The following is a 20,014-nucleotide window of genomic DNA, read 5'->3' on the forward strand; positions in this document are numbered from 1 at the left end:
TTGCTTTTCTGTGAGACTCATGCTCCTGGTTCTTTTACCCCTTAGCCTGTTTTTTTTTTTGTTTTTTTTTGCGTTAGGTCTTCTCCTCTTCCCAGCCTCTTGACCTAGGTGGCCTGTGGTCATCTGAAATCCACCATAACACAAAGTAAACTTACTTCCTCTTCAACTTTACCTCTCCTTGTATTTCCTATGTGTTAACAGTATTTCCATTCACCTTTCATTCAAGCCAGAAACCTAGGAGTCATCCTAGATTGAGTCAAGAACTTCTGATTTTACCTCCTGTTTCTCGATACTTCTCACTTCCCTCCATTCCTTTTGTTAGTGATCTACCTCAGGACATCACATCTCTTTCCTTTAATGCTGTAGTACTCACCTACTGTACCATCTTCAGTTTCATCTGTATCAAATCCTTCAAGTGCACATCTAAAGTGATCTGTGTAAGATAAAAATGAGACTTTATCAGTTGCTCCAAAAAACTCTTAAATGTGTTGATCCTTAGCATGAAGGATTGTTTGTTGAATGAATAAATGAAGAATGGGACCAGCGTCCATTGTTGGGACTTATTTGGGTCCTAGATTATATTGTCTACAATCCCTTGAAGGTTTCATGTATCAACTAAACCTTTTCTGAATTTTGCTTGGAAGTTCGTAAAACTGGGATGAATATCATTAGTATGGGATTATAGTTCATAGGTTATCTGTAAGAACAAGAGAGGCTTCCTGTGGTGAAAATAAGGTTTATGTGCCTATATTTTTCTTTGTCTTTTAGTTATAGTCTATTAAATTTTTATTTGGAGACTTTCTTAGGAGAACTATTCAGAAATAAATGTTTTTCCCCCTCTTTTACTAAAAAAGAAAAGTGAATGTCACTTTAGTGTATCTGCATTTATGTAGCTGAATTTCTGTATTATGAAACAAGATTCGAATAACAGTTTGACAACTGGTGTTTTGATTGCTATTCTTAAAGGTTTTGTAAATTTGTTTTATTTTAATGAAGAATCATCATTCTCTTAACAGCTTACCAAAAAAAAATGGAAAGAATATATTGCATTACAATTAGTTGCTTAAATATGCTAATCAGGTCAGAGGTAGGAAAACATGGGTATTTTCCTTTACTCTTAAATTTTTGTACAGTGCTTCAATATGCTCTTTTTTTGTGATAAAATAAACATAACATGTTTACCATTTTAAAATGTACAGTTCTATGGCATTGTGTGCATTCACATTTTTGTACTGCTTTAGTATACTTTTTAAAAATTATTATATGGAAATAATTCATTATTGAGACCCAAAACTGTACTTACATTAAATAAGCAAAGTTCCCTGTGGGGCTTAGCAATGTGTTCTGATGAAAAATGATTTTGTTTGCTGAGTTTTGTTAAGGAACTTGCAGCATATCTGGCCTTTTTGGATTCAGAGAGCAAATGCCAATGGGAATTTATGGAAACAGGTTTATTAATTTGATTTATTTAAACATTTTCCCCCCATTTCAGTGTAATAAAACACTTTTAAAGAGCTATAAATAATTTATTCTTTTCTGTAATATATGTAATATATATATGTATTTATTTGCTCATTTGGAGGCTTGTGATAACTTTGCATTTTGTCCTTTGTGAGATGACAACCTAACATCATATCTTTTCCACTAGTTCTAAGTTTTAAGCCATTTTAGGTTAAGTTTTATAATTATGTAAAAGTTATAGGTCAAGGCAAGAAATAAGCATTATGAGGCAGATGGATTCTTTTATAGGGTAGATATAAAACATTTATTTCTTGAAGACTTACCTTCCTAGGAGAGAAAATTTTGATATAAGAAGATATCACCATAAAGAAGAGAGGCTTATACGAGAAAGCTTTTCTGATAGCAGTAGTTTTGTTCTCATAAACAAATAATGGCTGAAGCCAAGAGTGGTGCTTGGACTATTGGGAAGAATGGTATAATACCATGTATAGGGTACAGGACCTATAGATGTACATTCAGAGGAACACTGATTTCCCATTTAGGCCTTGTTACAAACTATTATAGGTTTTATAACTCTGTTTTTGGAACATGATATGCTTATATAAAAATAATTTTTAATGTGAAATCTCTCATTACTTAAAGGTCTAGTGAAATGGTAGTTTTGAAAGCTGAGTCACAGTTTAACTTACCATCACAATTCACAGCTTCTCTCAGTATTTTACTTGGTAGCTTAATCCCATCTCAGCAGTACCATTAGGTTCCTGCCTTGAAAGTGAGGGAAAATACAAACATCTGATTTTTCTGAGCATGTGGGCTGTGATGAATTTAAATGTGTTCAAATGTGTTTTAATAGTGCATCTGCGTATAAGCAGCTGAAAATTTATGGTTGTTTTTTATTATAAAAATGAGGAAATTGACCACTGTGGGGTAATTAAAAATAACAACTCTATAGAGAAATAGGAGTAAGTTTTTAAATGCCAGAGCACCAAGAGACAATATCCTCTAATCTAAATTGACTAATATATCTTTGTCACTTAAAGATCAGATATATATTTGAGTTAATGAATCATCCTCCCAACATCCCATAACTAAAGCAAATTCTGTTTCCTTTTTCCAGGCAAAGTTTTAGTCAAATGAATAATAAACCATCCTGCCTTTTTCTGAATCACAAGATAGGGAGACTCTTACAGGCAAAAGTGCAATTAAAAGAGATCCTAGAGAAGAGATTCTATCATGTTTTAAAAGAATGCCAGTGAAGGAAATAGCCTAGACTACTTTGGCTACACTTTTCAATGTTTAAAATAGTAATATCATATGGTTGTTTTTAAACATTTTCATTTTATCGTTGAAGATTTGTTTTAAATACTCATAGATCAGGAGTGAATCAACTTCCGGATAACCACCAATATCCTGGTTGGTGCATAATGACAGTCCTACGGAGACCAGATATATGAGGAAATGTTCCTCTCCCTTCAAAAAGGTTAACTTTACAAAAAATATTCATGAACATTTTCTCTTTTGAGTCTTACAATAATGTTTTATCATACTTAATGATCATTAGTTCCTACTTAAAAGCAGAAATTAAGATTCAGAGAGCCTAAGTCACTTACCAAGGTCACTAGTGAATGGAATAAAACCAACTTGAGACTAGTCATTTTTGCCCTAAGGACTGTACCTTTGGCTCTCTATACTTCACTGCCTCTTTGATATGCTTTATAAAATTGGCCACTATAAACATGCACGAAGGTCCTTTTGGGAAATTTGTTCCTGGGAAAATTGTCTGAATTGATAATGTGATTGGGAGCATTATTAATTTGAGTCTTTGGTCGTAACAGAAGAACCTCAAAAATTAGTGAAGTCATTCATATTTCTGTTTGGTTCTAAGCAGTGTCTGTTAACAGCCTTATACTGAAATGTAGGTCTGAATCTCGTAATGTTCATTTATTTTTATTTCTTTTTGAAGTATAGTTGATTTATAATGTTGTCTTAGTTCCTGGTGTACAGCAAATGATTCAGATACATATATAAACACATAATATATATTCTTTTTCATAGTGATTTATTATAGGAGTTTGAATATAGTTCCCTATGCTATACAATAGGATCTTTTTGTTTATCTATTTTATATATAGTAGTTTGTATCTTCTAATCCCCAAATTCTAATTTATCCCTCCCCATCCCCTTAATCCTTTGGTAACCGGAAGTTGGTTTTCTGTCTGTGAGTCTGTTTCTGTTTTGTAAATAAGTTCATTTGTATTGGGCTTCCCTTGTGGCTCAACTGGTAAAGTATCCACCTGCAATGCAGGAGACCTGGGTTCAATCCCTGGGTTGGGATGATCCCCTGGAGAAGGGAATGGCTACCCACTCCAGTATTCTGGCCTGGAGAATTCCATGGACTATATAGTCCATGGGGTCACAAAGAGTCAGACACGACTGAGCCACTTTCACTTCACACTTCATTTGTATCATATTTTAGATTTCACATATAAGTGATATCATATGGTATTTGTCTTTTCTTTCTGACTTAACTTCACTTAGTATGATAATCTCTAGGTCTACGCATGTTGCTACAAATGGCATTATTTTATTAATACTGAGTAGTATTCCAGTGTATATATTTATATATACCAACTCTTCTTTATCCATTCCTCTGTCTATGGACACGTGGGTTACTACTCTATCTTGGCTGTTGTAAATGATGCTACTCTGACCATTGGGGTGCATGTATCATTTTGAATTATAGTTTTCTTTGGATATATACCCAGGAGTGGGATTGCCAAATCATATAGCAATTCTATCATAATGTTCATTTAAATCATTTACTCTATTATAATGTTATTGAAAGATTGCTCAAGTGAGAGTTATTGTTTACTGTTCATTCTGAATCTGACTTTCAAGATGCCTTTATTCTTTAAAATAGTTTGAGGAAAAAATGTGATTTTTTTTTGTTGTTGTTAAGCTATATTGTAGGGACTTTTTGATGTAATGTATGGTAAGGTAAAAAAATTTTTATTTGAACTAATTTTAAGTATAAAAATTAAACTGTAACAAAGTGTAAATAAAGACAACTTTTTAAGGAAATTTAGCTTTATTTGTTTCATATATCTATAGGGACTGAGCAAGGTTATTTAAGTACCAACAAGTAGAGGATCTTAGGAAATCTGCTTTAACGAACAAATAAGAGTGATTTGTAGTTAATTTCATTTCAAAGAACACACAGACATTGAAAAAATGGGTTTTTCCTGAACCTAATATACACAATTTTGGGGAAAATTTCTTCTTTCTGAAACAATACAAAAGTAAAGTTTAGGCTAGCTTTTGTCCAAATAATCATAATATCTGAATGGAATCTGAGGCGTTCATAGAGTGTTACCGAATTTGTTTATTTTGTAAAGTAAATTGATTCATTATTTTCAAATTGTTTTACAGGATCCTGCAAACCAAAAATGTGGTGGAAGAAAGAAAACCGTGTCTTTCAGCAGCATGCCGTCGGAAAAGAAAATCAGCAGCGCAAGCGACTGCATCACTTTCATGCAGGCTGGCTGTGAACTGAAGAAAGTGCGGCCGAATTCGCGCATTTACAACCGGTTCTTCACTCTGGACACAGACCTGCAGGCTCTTCGCTGGGAACCTTCCAAGAAAGACCTCGAGAAAGCTAAGCTTGATATTTCTGCCATAAAAGAGATCCGACTGGGGAAAAACACGGAAACATTTAGAAACAATGGCCTTGCTGATCAGATTTGTGAGGATTGTGCCTTTTCCATCCTCCACGGGGAAAACTACGAGTCTCTGGACTTAGTGGCCAATTCAGCGGACGTAGCAAACATCTGGGTGTCAGGATTGCGGTATCTGGTTTCTCGAAGTAAGCAACCCCTCGATTTTATGGAGGGCAACCAGAACACACCAAGGTTCATGTGGTTGAAGACAGTGTTTGAAGCAGCAGATATCGATGGGAATGGGATTATGTTGGAAGACACCTCTGTAGAGTTAATAAAACAACTCAACCCTACCCTGAAGGAGTCCAAGATTAGGCTAAAATTTAAAGAAATCCAGAAGAGCAAAGAAAAACTGACAACTCGAGTGACGGAAGAGGAGTTTTGCGAAGCTTTTTGTGAACTTTGCACCAGGCCGGAAGTGTATTTCTTACTTGTGCAGATATCAAAAAACAAAGAATACTTGGATGCCAATGATCTCATGCTTTTTTTGGAAGCTGAGCAAGGAGTCACCCATATCACTGAGGACATGTGCTTAGACATTATTCGGAGATATGAACTTTCTGAAGAAGGACGTCAGAAAGGGTTTCTTGCAATTGATGGCTTTACCCAGTATTTGTTGTCATCAGAATGTAACATTTTTGATCCTGAACAAAGTAAGGTTGCCCAAGACATGACCCAGCCTTTATCTCACTATTACATCAATGCCTCTCACAACACCTATCTCATTGAAGACCAGTTCAGAGGACCAGCTGATATTAATGGGTATGTTAGAGCTTTGAAAATGGGCTGTCGCAGCATTGAACTTGATGTAAATGATGGCTCAGACAACGAACCGATCCTTTGTAATCGAAACAACATGACAACACACCTTTCCTTTCGAAGTGTCATAGAGGTGATAAATAAATTTGCCTTTGTGGCTTCTGAATACCCACTCATTCTTTGTTTGGGGAATCACTGCTCCCTACCACAGCAGAAGGTAATGGTCCAACAGATGAAAAAGGTCTTTGGCAGTAAACTCTATACTGAAGCACCTTTGCTGTCAGAATCCTACCTCCCATCACCAGAAAAATTAAAAAGAATGATCATTGTGAAAGGAAAGAAATTGCCTTCTGATACAGATGTTTTAGAAGGAGAAGTTACAGATGAAGATGAAGAAGCCGAAATGTCTCGAAGGATGTCAGTAGATTACAATGGTGAGCAGAAACAGATCTTGCTGTGTAGGGAGCTCTCTGACTTGGTATCTATCTGTAAATCTGTTCAGTACAGGGATTTTGAATTATCTATGAAAAGCCAAAACTATTGGGAAATTTGTTCATTTAGTGAAACAGAGGCCAGCCGAATTGCAAATGAATACCCAGAGGATTTTGTAAATTATAATAAGAAGTTCTTATCACGAATCTATCCAAGCGCCATGAGAATTGATTCCAGTAACCTGAATCCACAGGACTTTTGGAATTGTGGCTGTCAGATTGTGGCAATGAATTTTCAGACTCCAGGTCCAATGATGGACCTCCACACTGGCTGGTTTCTTCAGAATGGAGGCTGTGGTTACGTTCTAAGGCCGTCCATCATGCGAGATGAAGTTTCTTACTTCAGTGCAAACACAAAGGGCATTGTACCTGGGGTGTCTCCTCTAGTGCTTCATATTAAGATTATCAGTGGTCAGAACTTCCCAAAGCCCAAGGGAGCTTGTGCCAAAGGGGATGTCATAGATCCCTATGTGTGTATAGAGATACATGGAATTCCAGCGGACTGTTCAGAACAAAGAACTAAAACTGTACAACAAAACAGTGATAATCCTATTTTTGATGAGACATTTGAGTTTCAAGTGAACCTGCCTGAACTGGCCATGATCCGTTTTGTGGTTCTGGATGATGACTACATTGGGGATGAGTTTATAGGGCAATATACAATACCGTTTGAATGCTTGCAGCCTGGATATCGGCATGTTCCCCTCCGTTCCTTTGTGGGTGACATCATGGAGCATGTAACTCTTTTTGTCCACATAGCAATAACTAATAGAAGTGGAGGAGGAAAACCACAGAAGCGCAGCCTTTCAGTGAGAATGGGGAAGAAAGTTCGGGAGTGTACCATGCTCAGGAATATTGGTCTTAAAAACATAGATGACATCTTTAAGGTAGCTGTTCATCCCTTACGAGAAGCCATAGATATGAGAGAAAATATGCAGGTAGGAAATGTCCCATACTGTTCTTCCCTACCCCTCCTTCTTCTGATCTTTCTCTCACCAGTGAACGTTGAACATTGTGTTTTTACTAATGATCTGATTCCTCAAAAAATTATCACAGAGGGTGTATAAACCCATGTACTCTGAATTAAGTTCAGTATTGCCTGTGATAAAACATATATTTTAAAAAAACTTTTCTTGGAGTATAGTTGATTTACAATGTTGTTTTAGATTCAGATGTATAGCAAAGTGAATCAGTTATAAATATATGTATATCTATTCTTTTTTAGATCCTTTTTGTACATAGGCCATCGAAGAGTATCGAGTAGAGTTCCCTGTGCTATTTAGTAGGTTGTTATTAGTTATCTATTTTATATATAGTAGTATGTAGTCAATTCCAATCTTCCAATTTAGCTCTCCCCTCTTACTCCACCCTGTAACCATAAGTTTTTTTTCCTACATTTGTAACTCTGCAAAACAGATATGTTTTATGTTTCTAATTGTGAATGCTTTGTTAAACCTGGTCTGAACTAAATCAACTAATAGAGAATCAATGTAGCAAAATGTTTTATATATACACTAAATGTCCTTGCTGCTGCTACTAAGTTGCTTCAGTGGTATCCAACTCTGTGCGACCCCATAGACGGCAGCCCACCAGGCTCCCCTGTCCCTGGGATTCTCCAGGCAACAACACTGGAGTGGGTTGCCATTTCCTCCTCCAATGGATGAAAGTGGAAGGTGAAAGTGAAGTCGCTCAGTCGTGTCCAACTCTTAGCAACCCAATGGACTGCAGCCCACCAGGCTCCTCTGTCCATGGGACTCTCCAGGCAAGAGTACTGGAGTGGGGTGCCATTGCCTTCTCCACTAAATGTCCTTAGTACACAGTAAATTGATATATGGGAATATGTATTTGAAACAATGAAAAAAATATATAAAATAGTATATGTGCATGTAATATACAAAATTTTGTATATACAGACACATGCATACTAATATAAGTATATATAAAAATATTTACAGATAAGAACATAGAAGGTATTTAAAGCCATATAAAACATGTAATGCCTGTTATTATTTTTTAGTTGTTTAAGTGTACAATAATAATAATTATCTTCCATGAAACAAGTAAAAAACTAATAAAATTCAACAACACTAGTCGTCTCTTAGTGTTGTGCTTTAATTGAAAGGACATGGATTCTGGATTAAATTCTATCACTGTGTGATTTTTGAGCAAATTATTTAGGATATATGGTCGTCAGTTTTTTCCTCATAAGATGAGAAAAATAGTAATAATTACATCATAGGATTATTATGAGAATTAAATTAGAGAGAATGTAAATTACCCAGTCTCATCATATAGAAATTCAATTAAGTTTTCTTGCCTTCATTAATACTTATAATCAGAGATGGCTGAAAACTTTTTCTTTAATACTATTTAGTATACTTATTCTAGGCTCATGTTACTGAGAAACAATCAAACAACAAATGCTTAATAAGTTCCTACAAGGTACAAGGAGGTCTTGTTTGGCAGAAGCGGCAGCAGTCTGTGTATGAGAACAAAAAAGGAGAGGAATATTTTTCAATGCAGTTTATTTTATCCTTTAGTTAACATTTTAATAGTAACCACCAGAAATCCCTACATTCAAAATAGAAAACAAGCTTGAAGAGGTTAAGTAATTTTCCCAATATTGCATTTAATAAATGGGAATGTTGAGCTTTAAATACATAATTAGCCACCCCCAAAACCCAATAATCATTCATGATTCTCAGTCACCTAATGTGGAACAGCACACCATGACTTGGTGAAAACTTTATTTTTATATTATTTCACAGAGAAATTCTGGAATGGGCTTAAAATCAATTTTAAATTGCTATAATGGAAAATACTATATTACATACAAATACTTAGATTGTAAACTTATGATTGGCAGTGGGTCACCTTAACCACTATTATAAAAGTAGGTTCCAAATATTAACGTTATCTACTGCATAGGAACCTGGAATGTCAGGTCCATGAATCAAGGCAAATTGGAAGTGGTCAAACAAGAGATGGCAAGAGTGAATGTCGACATTCTAGGAATCAGCAAACTGAAATGGACTGGAATGGGTGAATTTAACTCAGATGACCATTATATCTACTATGGCGGGCAGGAATCCCTCAGAAGAAATGGAGTGGCCATCATGGTCAACAAAAGAGTCTGAAATGCAGTACTTGGATGCAATCTCAAAAACGACAGAATGATCTCGGTTCGTTTCCAAGGCAAACCATTCAATATCACAGTAATCCAAGTCTATGCCCCAACCAGTAATGCTGAAGAAGCTGAAGTTGAACGGTTCTATGAAGACCTACAAGACCTTTTAGAACTAACACCCAAAAAAGATGTCCTCTTCATTATAGGGGACTGGAATGCAGAAGTAGGAAGTCAAGAAATACCTGGAGTAACAGGCAAATTTGGCCCTGGAATACGGAATGAAGCAGGGCAAAGACTAATAGAGTTTTGCCAAGAAAATGCACTAGTCATAACAAACACCCTCTTCCGACAACACAAGAGAAGACTCTATACATGGACATCACCAGATGGTCAACACCAAAATCAGATTGATTATATTCTTTGCAGCCAAAGATGGAGAAGTGCTATACAGTCAGCAAAAACAAGAGCAGGAGCTGACTGTGGCTCAGACCATGAACTCCTTATTGCCAAATTCAGACTTAAATTGAAGAAAGTGGGGAAAACCACTAGACCATTCAGGTATGATCTAAATCAAATCCCTTATGATTATACAGTGGAAGTGAGAAATAGATTTAAGGGCCTAGATCTGATAGATAGAGTGCCTGATGAACTATGGAATGAGGTTCATGACATTGTACAGGAGACAGGGATCAAGACCATTCCCATGGAAAAGAAATGCAAAAAAGCAAAATGGCTGTCTGGGGAGGCCTTACTTACAAATAGCTGTGAAAAGAAGAGAAGCAAAAAGCAAAGGAGAAAAGGAAAGATATGAACATCTGAATGCAGAGTTCCAAAGAATAGCCAGAAGAGATAAGAAAGCCTTCTTCAGCGATCAATGCAAAGAAATAGAGGAAAACAACAGAATGGGAAAGACTAGAGATCTCTTCAAGAAAATTAGAGATACCAAAGGAACATTCCATGCAAAGATGAGCTCGATAAAGGACAGAAATGGTATGGACCTAACAGAAGCAGAAGATATTAAGAAGAGGTGGCAAGAATACACAGAAGAACTGTACAAAAAAGATCTTCACGACCCAGATAATCACGATGGTGTGGTCACTGACCTAGAACCAGACATCCTGGAATGTGAAGTCAAGTGGGCCTTAGAAAGCATCACTACGAACAAAGCTAGTGGAGGTGATGGAATTCGAGAAGAGCTATTCCAAATCCTAAAAGATGATGCTGTGAAAGTGCTGCACTCCATATGCCAGCAAATGTGGAAAACTCAGCAGTGGCCACAGGACTGGAAAAGGTCAGTTTTCATTCCAATCCCAAAGAAAGGCAATGCCAAAGAATGCTCAAACTGCCTCACAATTGCACTCATCTCACACGCTAGTAAAGTAATGCTCAAATTCTCTAAGCCAGGCTTCAGCAATATGTGAACCGTGAACTTCCTGATGTTCAAGCTGGTTTTAGAAAAGGCAGAGGAACCAGAGACCAAATTGCCAACATCCGCTGGATCACGGAAAAAGCAAGAGAGTTCCAGAAAAGCATCTATTTCTCTTTATTGACTATGCCAAAGCCTTTGACTGTGTGGATCACAATAATCTGGAAAATTCTGAAAGAGATGGGGATACCAGACCACCTGATCTGCCTCTTGAGAAATGTATATGCAGGTCAGGAAGTAACAGTTAGAACTGGACATGGAACAACAGACTGTTTCCAAATAGGAAAAGGAGTTCGTCAAGGCTGTATATTGTCACCCTGTTTATTTAACTTATATGTAGAGTACATCATGAGAAACGCTGGACTGGAAGAAACACAAGCTGGAATCAAGATTGCCGGGAGAAATACCAATAACCTCAGATATGCAGATGACACCACCCTTATGGCAGAAAGTGAAGAGGAACTAAAAAGCCTCTTGATGAAGGTGAAAGTGGAGAGTGAAAAAGTTGGCTTAAACCTCAGCATTCAGAAAATGAAGATCATGGCATCCGGTCCCATCACTTCATGGGACATAGATGGGGAAACAGTGGAAACAGTGTCAGACTTTATTTTTCTGGGATCCAAAATCAGTACAGATGGTGACTGCAGCCATGAAATTAAAAGACGCCTACTCCTTGGAAGGAAAGTTATGACCAACCTAGATAGCATATTGTAAAGCAGAGACATTACTTTGCCAACAAAGGTTCGTCTAGTCAAGGCTATGGTTTTTCCTGTGGTCATGTGTGGATGTGAGAGTTGGACTGTGAAGAAGGCTGAGTGCCGAAGAATTGATGCTTTTGAACTGTGGTACTGGAGAAGACTCTTGAGAGTCCCTTGGACTGCAAGGAGATTCAACCAGTCCATTCTGAAGGAGATAAGCCCTGGGATTTCTTGGGAAGGAATGATGCTGAAGGTGAAACTCCAGTACTTTGGCCACCTCATGCGAAGAGTTGACTCATTGGAAAAGACTCTGATGGTGGGAGGGATTGGGGGCAAGAGGAGAAGGGGACGATAGAGGATGAGATGGCTGGATGGCATCACTGACTGGATGGACGTTAGTCTGAGTGAACTCCGGGAGTTGGGTGATGGACAGGGAGGCCTGGCGTGATGCGATTCATGGGGTCGCAAAGAGTCGGATACGACTGAGCGACTGATGATCTAGCTTTTTCTGACATAATTCTGCAACCGTTATAACCCCCTGTGTTGGATTAGTTATAAGTCATTTCTACACTTAACTTTATATATTTGAAGTAGATTTTATACAGTTCCATATAATTCTTGAAATATCTCCTTTACATGTATTATATGTTTAAAATACATATTAAGGAGATTTGGCTATGGATAAATTTTTTTCTGTTAGCATAACTTATCTCATTTCAACATAAAGGATTATTTAGAGCCTAATTAGTATAAAAATGAATGCCATCATTGTCACTAAATTCATGAGGCATGCTAGGTTAGGTATTGTTCATTGTTAATAGGCATAGTTGCTATTTCAAATATTCTTTGAAAAGCCTGTCACATGGACAATTGTAGCTTTACATAAAGTGTGTTTTATGCACGTCTGTCAGGTGCGTTTCTGATGGAGTGACAAAGGGATACCATTGATGGTTATGTGAAAAGAGGGTGATGAGCAGCAGCAGCCTGCTACCTTGTGGGTAAAATCTCAAAGGAGATGCACTCCAGTGTACAATCAGTAACATGCTTTTGTGATCATCATGATGTGGATTTAATAATATATTCATGATCAGTCAGTGTTAACTTGTATGCATTGTCCAGAATATTTCAGATATTCCAGAATATTCCAAAGCCCTGCTTTGAGAGGTACTGTGTAACCTTAGGTCATAATCTCCTTTGCTTTGTGGCATATTTGTAGCAGTTGTTAAAAGTTGGTTAAAGATGAAATGTAATTGTTAATTAGCTCTACGTGTTATCTCCATGTATATTATAGTATTTTGGGTTGGTTATAATCCGGTTTGCTTCAAATTACACATGTATTTAAGGGTATACTTCTAATGAATGTACTTTTGTGTACTGGAAGTGCTCAGGGTGGTGTCCTATGGTCAGAAGTGTAATTCTATGTTTTCTCCCACACAGAATGCCATAGTGTCTGTTAAGGAATTGTGTGGACTTCCTCCAATTGCCAGTCTGAAGCAGTGCCTGTTGACCCTGTCTTCTCGGCTCATCACCAGTGACAATACTCCCTCCGTCTCTCTTGTGATGAAAGACAACTTTCCTTATCTAGAGCCTCTGGGGGCAATTCCAGATATGCAGAAAAAGATGCTAGCTGCTTATGATCTGGTAGGAAATTGTTACTCTCTGTTTCTTGTCTGTGTGGGAGGAAATCATATTGCAGGACCTCTTTTATGAAACTTCAGTAAGTAACACAGAATGACTGCCTTTAAAACCTTGACTGGGGGTGCCAGGCAGAAGTGGCCCACTCAGCTCCACCTAAGCCCTAGTGGAGACCTCTGAGACAAAGCTTTGAACCCAGAGCTCCACGGATTAAAACTGGAAAATCTCTGCTTTAGCAAAGAATACATTTTGACTAAGACCTCAAAAGTATACACAATTTCTCATTATCTAAATAACTTTAGCCTGCAATATAACCATTTAATCACATGCCTAGAGGAAGTAAAATTATGCCTCAGTACTGCCTTATGATGGTTGAGACAAAATAATTCTCTGGAATTTATATTTCTAGGCTAATACTATTATCTGATTTTTCTGAATATATAATGGAATTTAAATATCAAGTAAATTTAAGAATAATGATATTTTTGCAAATCCTAACTCCATAATAAAATTAAGACCAAATGAAGAGTTGGGAAAATTTGTCACATGTGCACCAGATGAAGTGTAAATAATCTTAAAATAGAAAGAGCATTTAAAAATCAATAAGAAAAAAAAATGAGAAAAAAAATCTTGTATCAGCCCAGGTTAAGTTCAGCTTCTCGAAACTAAAAATGCAAACCAATCATGCTTTAACAGTATAGTCTCTCACATAAAAATCTCACAGCCATTCATGGTGACACTTCTATAAAATTCTTAGGAATCTAGGCTCCCTCTAGTTTTCTGTTCCACCATCTCTAGACCATCCTCAGGGTCCAAATGGCTGTTGAAGCTCCAGCCATAATACCTGCGTTCCAACCATCAGGAATGATGAAGAGGAAAAAGAGGGCACTATTCTTTCCCTTTAAGGACATGAAAAAATGTGCATCACATTTTATTTTATCAACCTGGAGTTGGCACATAGACACATATACCTGCAAAGAAGAATGGGAAATAACTTTATTTTGTGTATTTTTTAATTTTTAAAAAAATTATTTAATTACCTTATTTATGACTAGACCGGGTCTTCATTGCAGGGTGTGCTTTTCTCTAGTTCCAGCGTGCAGGGGCTACTCTCTAGTTGCACTGTGTAGGCTACTCATTGTGATGGCTTTTCTTGTTGCATAGCAACAAGGGTGCATGGGCTTCAGTAGTTGCGGCGCTTGGGCTTAGTAGTTGTGGCTCCTCGGCTCTAGAGCATAGGTTCAATAGGTGTGGTGCTTGGGCTCAATTGCTCTGCAGCATGTGGGATCTTCTTCAATCAGGGATTGAACCTGATGTCTCCTGAATTGGCAGGAGATTTTTTTTTTTTACCAGTGAGCCACCAGGGAAGCCCAGAAATATTTCTATTTTAAAGGGCTATGTGCTCAACTAAAAATCATTTCTTCTGTTACTAAAAAATAGAGAATGGATGTTAGGGGACAACAAGTAGTCTTTGCTTCAGAGGTGAACAGGCAATTTATGTATCTCCTCTCCCTCAAAAATAATGAAAATTTAAAAACATGCTATGCTGTGTGCTAAGTTGTGTCCGACTCTGCGACCTTATGGATTGTAGCCCACCAGGCTCCTCTGTCTATGGGGAGAATAGGCAAGAATATTCCAGGCAAGAATGTTGGAGTGAGTTGCCATGCCCTCCTCCAGGGGATCTCCCCTGCCAGGGATCGAACTGAAGCTCTTATGTCTCCTGCATTGGCAGGCAGATTCATTACCACTAGTGCCACCTGGGAAGCCCCCAAAACATGTTTAACCTTAAAACAAGTTTTAAATTTAAGATATTAAAGAAATGTAATGAGATACTTCCCCTCTCCATCAAATTGACAACTTTTTTCTTTTTAAAATAGTACCTCTTAAGTACATGAATACTGTCATCCATCTACCTCTAGTGGGAAAATAAATTGGTAAATTTGGAGGGGATTTGGCAATATAATTTAAAATGATTATCCTATTTGATCCATATATTTCATATCCAGGGATTTACTCTAAACCAATAGACGTGTACATAAACATCTGTGGTTAATAATGTCAACATAGAGGGATAAGTGGGGCTTCCCTTGCGGCTCAGCTGATAAAGAATCTGCCTGCAATGAGGGAGACCTGGGTTCAATCCCTGGGTTGGGAAGATCCCCTGGAGAAGGAAGAGGCTACCCACTCCAGTATTCTGGCCTGGAGAATTCCATGGACCATATAGTCCATGGGGTCGCAAAGAGTCGGACGTGATTGAATGACTTTCACTTCACTTCAGAGGGATAAGTTAACTAAAATATAGTAAGCCGTATTATGGACTTCCTTAAAACCATTAAAATTGTGTTAGAAGAATATTTGATGATGTGAAGAACTCCTCATAGTATGTTTTGTGAGAGAGTCTGGTTGCAAAAAAAATATACACTATAGCATTTAAATTGTATTTGTATGTATATGCATCTAAAATGTTAGCAGGGTATTAATATATTTAGAAAAACCAATACAATTATGTAAAGTTTAAAAATAAAATAAAATTTAAAAAAAAGATACAAAAAAAATAGTGATTATTTTTAAATAAGGAGAGTGAGTTTTATTTTCTTGCACATGCTTTTCTGTGTTTTTTCTGTATTTACCAAACTCTTAACGATGAACCTGACTAATTTTCATAATTGAATAAAAATAGGTGTTAAGAAAATGATACTATTTTATCATTCAAAAACAACTAGAAGAGTGATATTGGGAATAAATACCCTACACTTGAAAAAGAAAAGCCCACAGAGTCTATTCTGCTTATGAACGATCATACCTCTTACAAATTGTACTTCATGGTTGAAGAAGTTTGCTTGTTACCTAAATCTCGTTTTTCACGAAATAAATTTTTTTATCATAATAGTAGGGACTGAAAGCTATTCAGTGAATAGCTATAGTTGCCATCTAAGAGGTGACATTAGGGTACCTACTGCCATAGAGACAGACAGTGGAAGCACTTATTGCTCCAGTCCCCTTTGTAAGCTAAGAAAGAAAAATCACTCACTGAGAGGGGAGCCTGGTTCCCTGGAGCTGGGCCTGCAATAAGCAGGAAAGCACCTGGACTGTGGTTAGCCAGTTTTCATTTCATATCCCCAAGTATCCCGTGGTATTGGAACCACACCTGCTGGCCAAATCGCATTCATATTTTTAAAATGTAATTTCTAATTGCAGGTACACCATGGTTTTCCAAAGTTTAAAATAAAAGACTTTAGTGGAAAGCAGAAATACTTTTTAATTTAATTTTATTTTTTGGCTGTGCTATGCAGCTTGTGGGTTCTTAGTTCCCTGACTGAGGATTGAACCCCGGCCCTGAGCAGTGAAAGTGTCGTGTCCTAATCACTGGAACCACCAGAGAATTCCCATGGAAAGCAGAACTACTTCTAATGATATGTTCATTTATAGTTCCCTTTGGAAAAGATTTTTCATTTTGGTAGGGAGTTGAGAGTAAATATCCCTATAGCTAGCATAGGCTGTCCATAACATGTAAGCGTTAGTCGCTCAGTCGTATCCGACTCTTTGTGACCCCATGGATTGTAGCCTGCCAGGCTCCTCTGTCCATTGAACTCTCCAGGCAAGAAGTGGATAGCCATTCCCTTCTTCAGAGGATCTTTCTGACTCAGGGATTGAACCTGGGTCTTCTCCATTGAAGGCAGATTCTTTACCATCTGACCTTACCAAGTGTTAAACTTGGCCAATTGTGGACATGACCAAAAATACTGCTGATGTCTCAGTTGGTTATTTCTTTAAGGAGGTGCTGTAGATATGGGCCAGACACATGCCATGATGATGTCAAAAACCCTTTTTACTTTAGGATTTGCATTGTATAGGTTGACATCTTTAGTGCTCTTGTTTATTCATGTTAGTATTTATTTTAAGATAAATGTCTTTTAAGATACTCTGCAGATCCAGTGATCATTTGAAAACATAGATCATATCACTTTCTTGCCTCCAGGGGCTTCCTATGAAAACAGAACTAAAACTCCTCTCTGGCTTACAGGGCTATTTATGACCTGGCCTTGCCTTCCCATCTCACTTGCTGCTCCCAGCCTCACCTCCATACACTCTCTTCTGTGCACTTCACTCAGCCCTGTGGGCTTGCTTTCTTCAGTCAGACTCAGCTTGCTTCTATATCCAGGCCATTTTACTTGCAGTTCTCTCTGCCTGGAATGTTCTTCTCTTCGGTTGCTTATCTCTTAATTCTTAGCTCAAGTGTCATATCCTCAGAGAAAAGCAAAAGTGAAAGTTGTTCAGTCATGTCCAACTCTTTGCGACCCCATGGACTATACAGTCCTTGGAATTCTCCAGATGGGAACACTGGAGTGGGTAGCCTTTCCCTTCTCCAGGGGATCATCCTAACCCAGGGATCAAACCCAGGTCTCCCGCTTCCCTAACCACTGTCTCCAGCTTTCACTCTATCACATAACCCTATTTGATTTCCATTATCTTATTCAGCAGCGTTGAAAAATGCCTGACTTTTGTCCTTTTCCCTTTACTTCGATTTGATTATATATTCCAGGAGGCCAGAGACTGTCTGCCTTGCTTATTGTTGGTAACTCTAGCATCTAAAACACTGCTGACACATAGTATGTTATCAATTAATGTCAGTTGGATAAAATGAAAATGAATTCATCTATATAGTTGGTGAAATAATGTAGTTCCCATACTATCTCTGAATGTGTTTTATGGAAAACCTTTAAATCCCCTGTGTTTTATCTCTATGATACTACCCTAGCCAAATTGTTCCCTGCCTTACACATATAGTTGGAAACCTATAGACTAAGGCAAAGGGCTTTGCAGGTGGCCCAATGGTAAAGAATCCACTTGCAAGGTAGGAGATACAGGTTTGATTCCTGGGTCAGGAAGATCCCCTGGAGAAGGACATGGCAACCCACTCCAATATGCTTGCCTGGAAAATTCCATAGTATCCTGGTAGGCTACAGTCCATGGGATTGAAAACAGTCAGACACTCTGAGCACACACACACACACACAGATACACACACACACACACACACACACATTCTAAGGCAAAACTATGAAGACAGGAAAAAGATCAGTAGCTTCAAGGGCCGGGGACAGGATAGGATGAATGAGGGATGAACAGGAAAATCACAGGGCTTTTGTAGGGCAGTTTAACTATTCCACATAATAATATAATAGTGGATTGCACCATTATACATTAGTCAAAACCCATAGAATGTAAAACACAAAGAGTTAATCCTAATGTGAACTATGAACTTTAGTTGATAATAAAGTGTCAATATTGGCACATCAATTGTAATAAATGTACCACACTAATGCAAGGTGTTAAGTGGGGAAAACGGGGTGAGGTGGAGTGAGAGAGTTCATGGGAATTCTCTGTACTTTTTGCTCAACTTTGATGCAAGCCTAAAACTTCTAAAAATAAAGCCTAAAAAGCCCCACACAGACTATTAATAAAAACTTATTTGGATGACTAACACAAAAGACAAATCTAGAGTTTATTGCCTAGTAGTGGTGGTGGTTCGGTTCAGTTCAGCTCAGTCGCTCAGTCGTGTCCGACTCTTTGCGACCCCATGAATTGCAGCACGCCAGGCCCCTGTCCATCACCAACTCCCGGAGTTCACTCAGACTCATGTCCATCCAGTCAGTGATGCCTTCCAGCCATCTCATCCTCTGTCGTCCCCTTCTCCTCCTGCCCCCAATCCCTCCCAGCATCAGAGTCTTTTCCAATGAGTCAACTCTTCCCATGAGGTGGCCAAAGTACTGGAGTTTCAGCTTTAGCATCATTCCCTCCAAAGAAATCCCAGGGCTGATCTCCTTCAGAATGGACTGGTTGGATCTCCTTGCAGTCCAAGGGACTCTCAAGAGTCTTCTCCAACACCACAGTTCAAGAGCATCAATTCTTTAGCGCTCAGCCTTCTTCACAGTCCAACTCTCACCATACATGACCACAGGAAAAACCATAGCCTCAGGGGGCAGGTATTCCAAAATGAACAGCTTGTGTGTTCAACTTGGACTTAAGTTGCTTAGAAATGTCTCAAAAGTGGTAATAAACTGTATGTACTCAGTCAGTCATGTCTGTCTCTTTGCAACCTCATGGACTGTAGCCCACCAGGCTCTTCTGTCTGTGGGATTCTCCAAGCAAGAATACTGGAGTGGGTTGCCATTTCCTCCTCCAGGGGATCTTCCTGACCCAGGGATTGAACCTGAGTCTCCTGTATTGGCAGGTGGATTCTTTACCACTAGTGCTACCTGGGAAGCCCAGCTGTATAGATGCCATCTAAGAAGAAATGTTGTAACCACTAAAAAAATACAGATTATATTTAGAATAGAAAAACAACCTGAAATCATTTCTGAACAGATATAAATGTTTGGCTTATTTCAGTATCAAAAGAAACAAATCAGGCAGCCGGGTACCCTACATTTATTGAAAGTCAACCCAAATGCATCAAACTTTACTACTTATCATCAGGAAGTAAAGTCAAATACTCTCAAAAACATTGACCTTGAGCTCATCTGCACAATTTTTTTTCCCCTAAATTTGGCTTTTCCCTAATGACCTGAGGTGGTCTTATTCCTTACTGAACATTGATTAATTTAATATTTGGAAATATTTCCCCTTGAGGGTTTTAGAAATTCAGCCTTAAAAGTCATCTTATATTGCTATTAAAATTATATTATAGCATATGTATT

General features: G+C 37.9%; 1 protein-coding gene and 1 long non-coding RNA gene across 7 annotated transcripts in view; one reads left to right on the forward strand and one right to left on the reverse strand.

Annotated features, from left to right (window-relative positions):
• The window catches only part of LOC132343174 (uncharacterized), a 44,050-nt gene extending 29,556 nt beyond the window's left edge, over nucleotides 1-14,494 (reverse strand). Inside the window, exons 1-2 of the long non-coding RNA XR_009491871.1 lie at nucleotides 14,354-14,494; nucleotides 374-433 (exon numbers count right to left, since the gene is read on the reverse strand). This is a non-coding gene — a long non-coding RNA (uncharacterized lncRNA). The remainder of the gene's footprint in view (nucleotides 1-373; nucleotides 434-14,353) is intronic.
• PLCL1 (phospholipase C like 1 (inactive)) overlaps nucleotides 1-20,014 on the forward strand; it is a 368,258-nt gene that overhangs the window by 285,940 nt on the left and 62,304 nt on the right. For all 6 annotated transcript variants that reach the window (XM_059875834.1, NM_001191279.2, XM_059875839.1 and 3 more), the window contains 2 exons: nucleotides 4,891-7,365; nucleotides 13,116-13,319. In XM_059875834.1, coding sequence (XP_059731817.1) covers nucleotides 4,891-7,365; nucleotides 13,116-13,319 — 2,679 coding nt within the window. The remainder of the gene's footprint in view (nucleotides 1-4,890; nucleotides 7,366-13,115; nucleotides 13,320-20,014) is intronic.

Source organism: Bos taurus, chromosome 2, assembly GCF_002263795.3.
Source record: "Bos taurus isolate L1 Dominette 01449 registration number 42190680 breed Hereford chromosome 2, ARS-UCD2.0, whole genome shotgun sequence".
Taxonomy (NCBI): Eukaryota; Metazoa; Chordata; class Mammalia; order Artiodactyla; family Bovidae; genus Bos; species Bos taurus.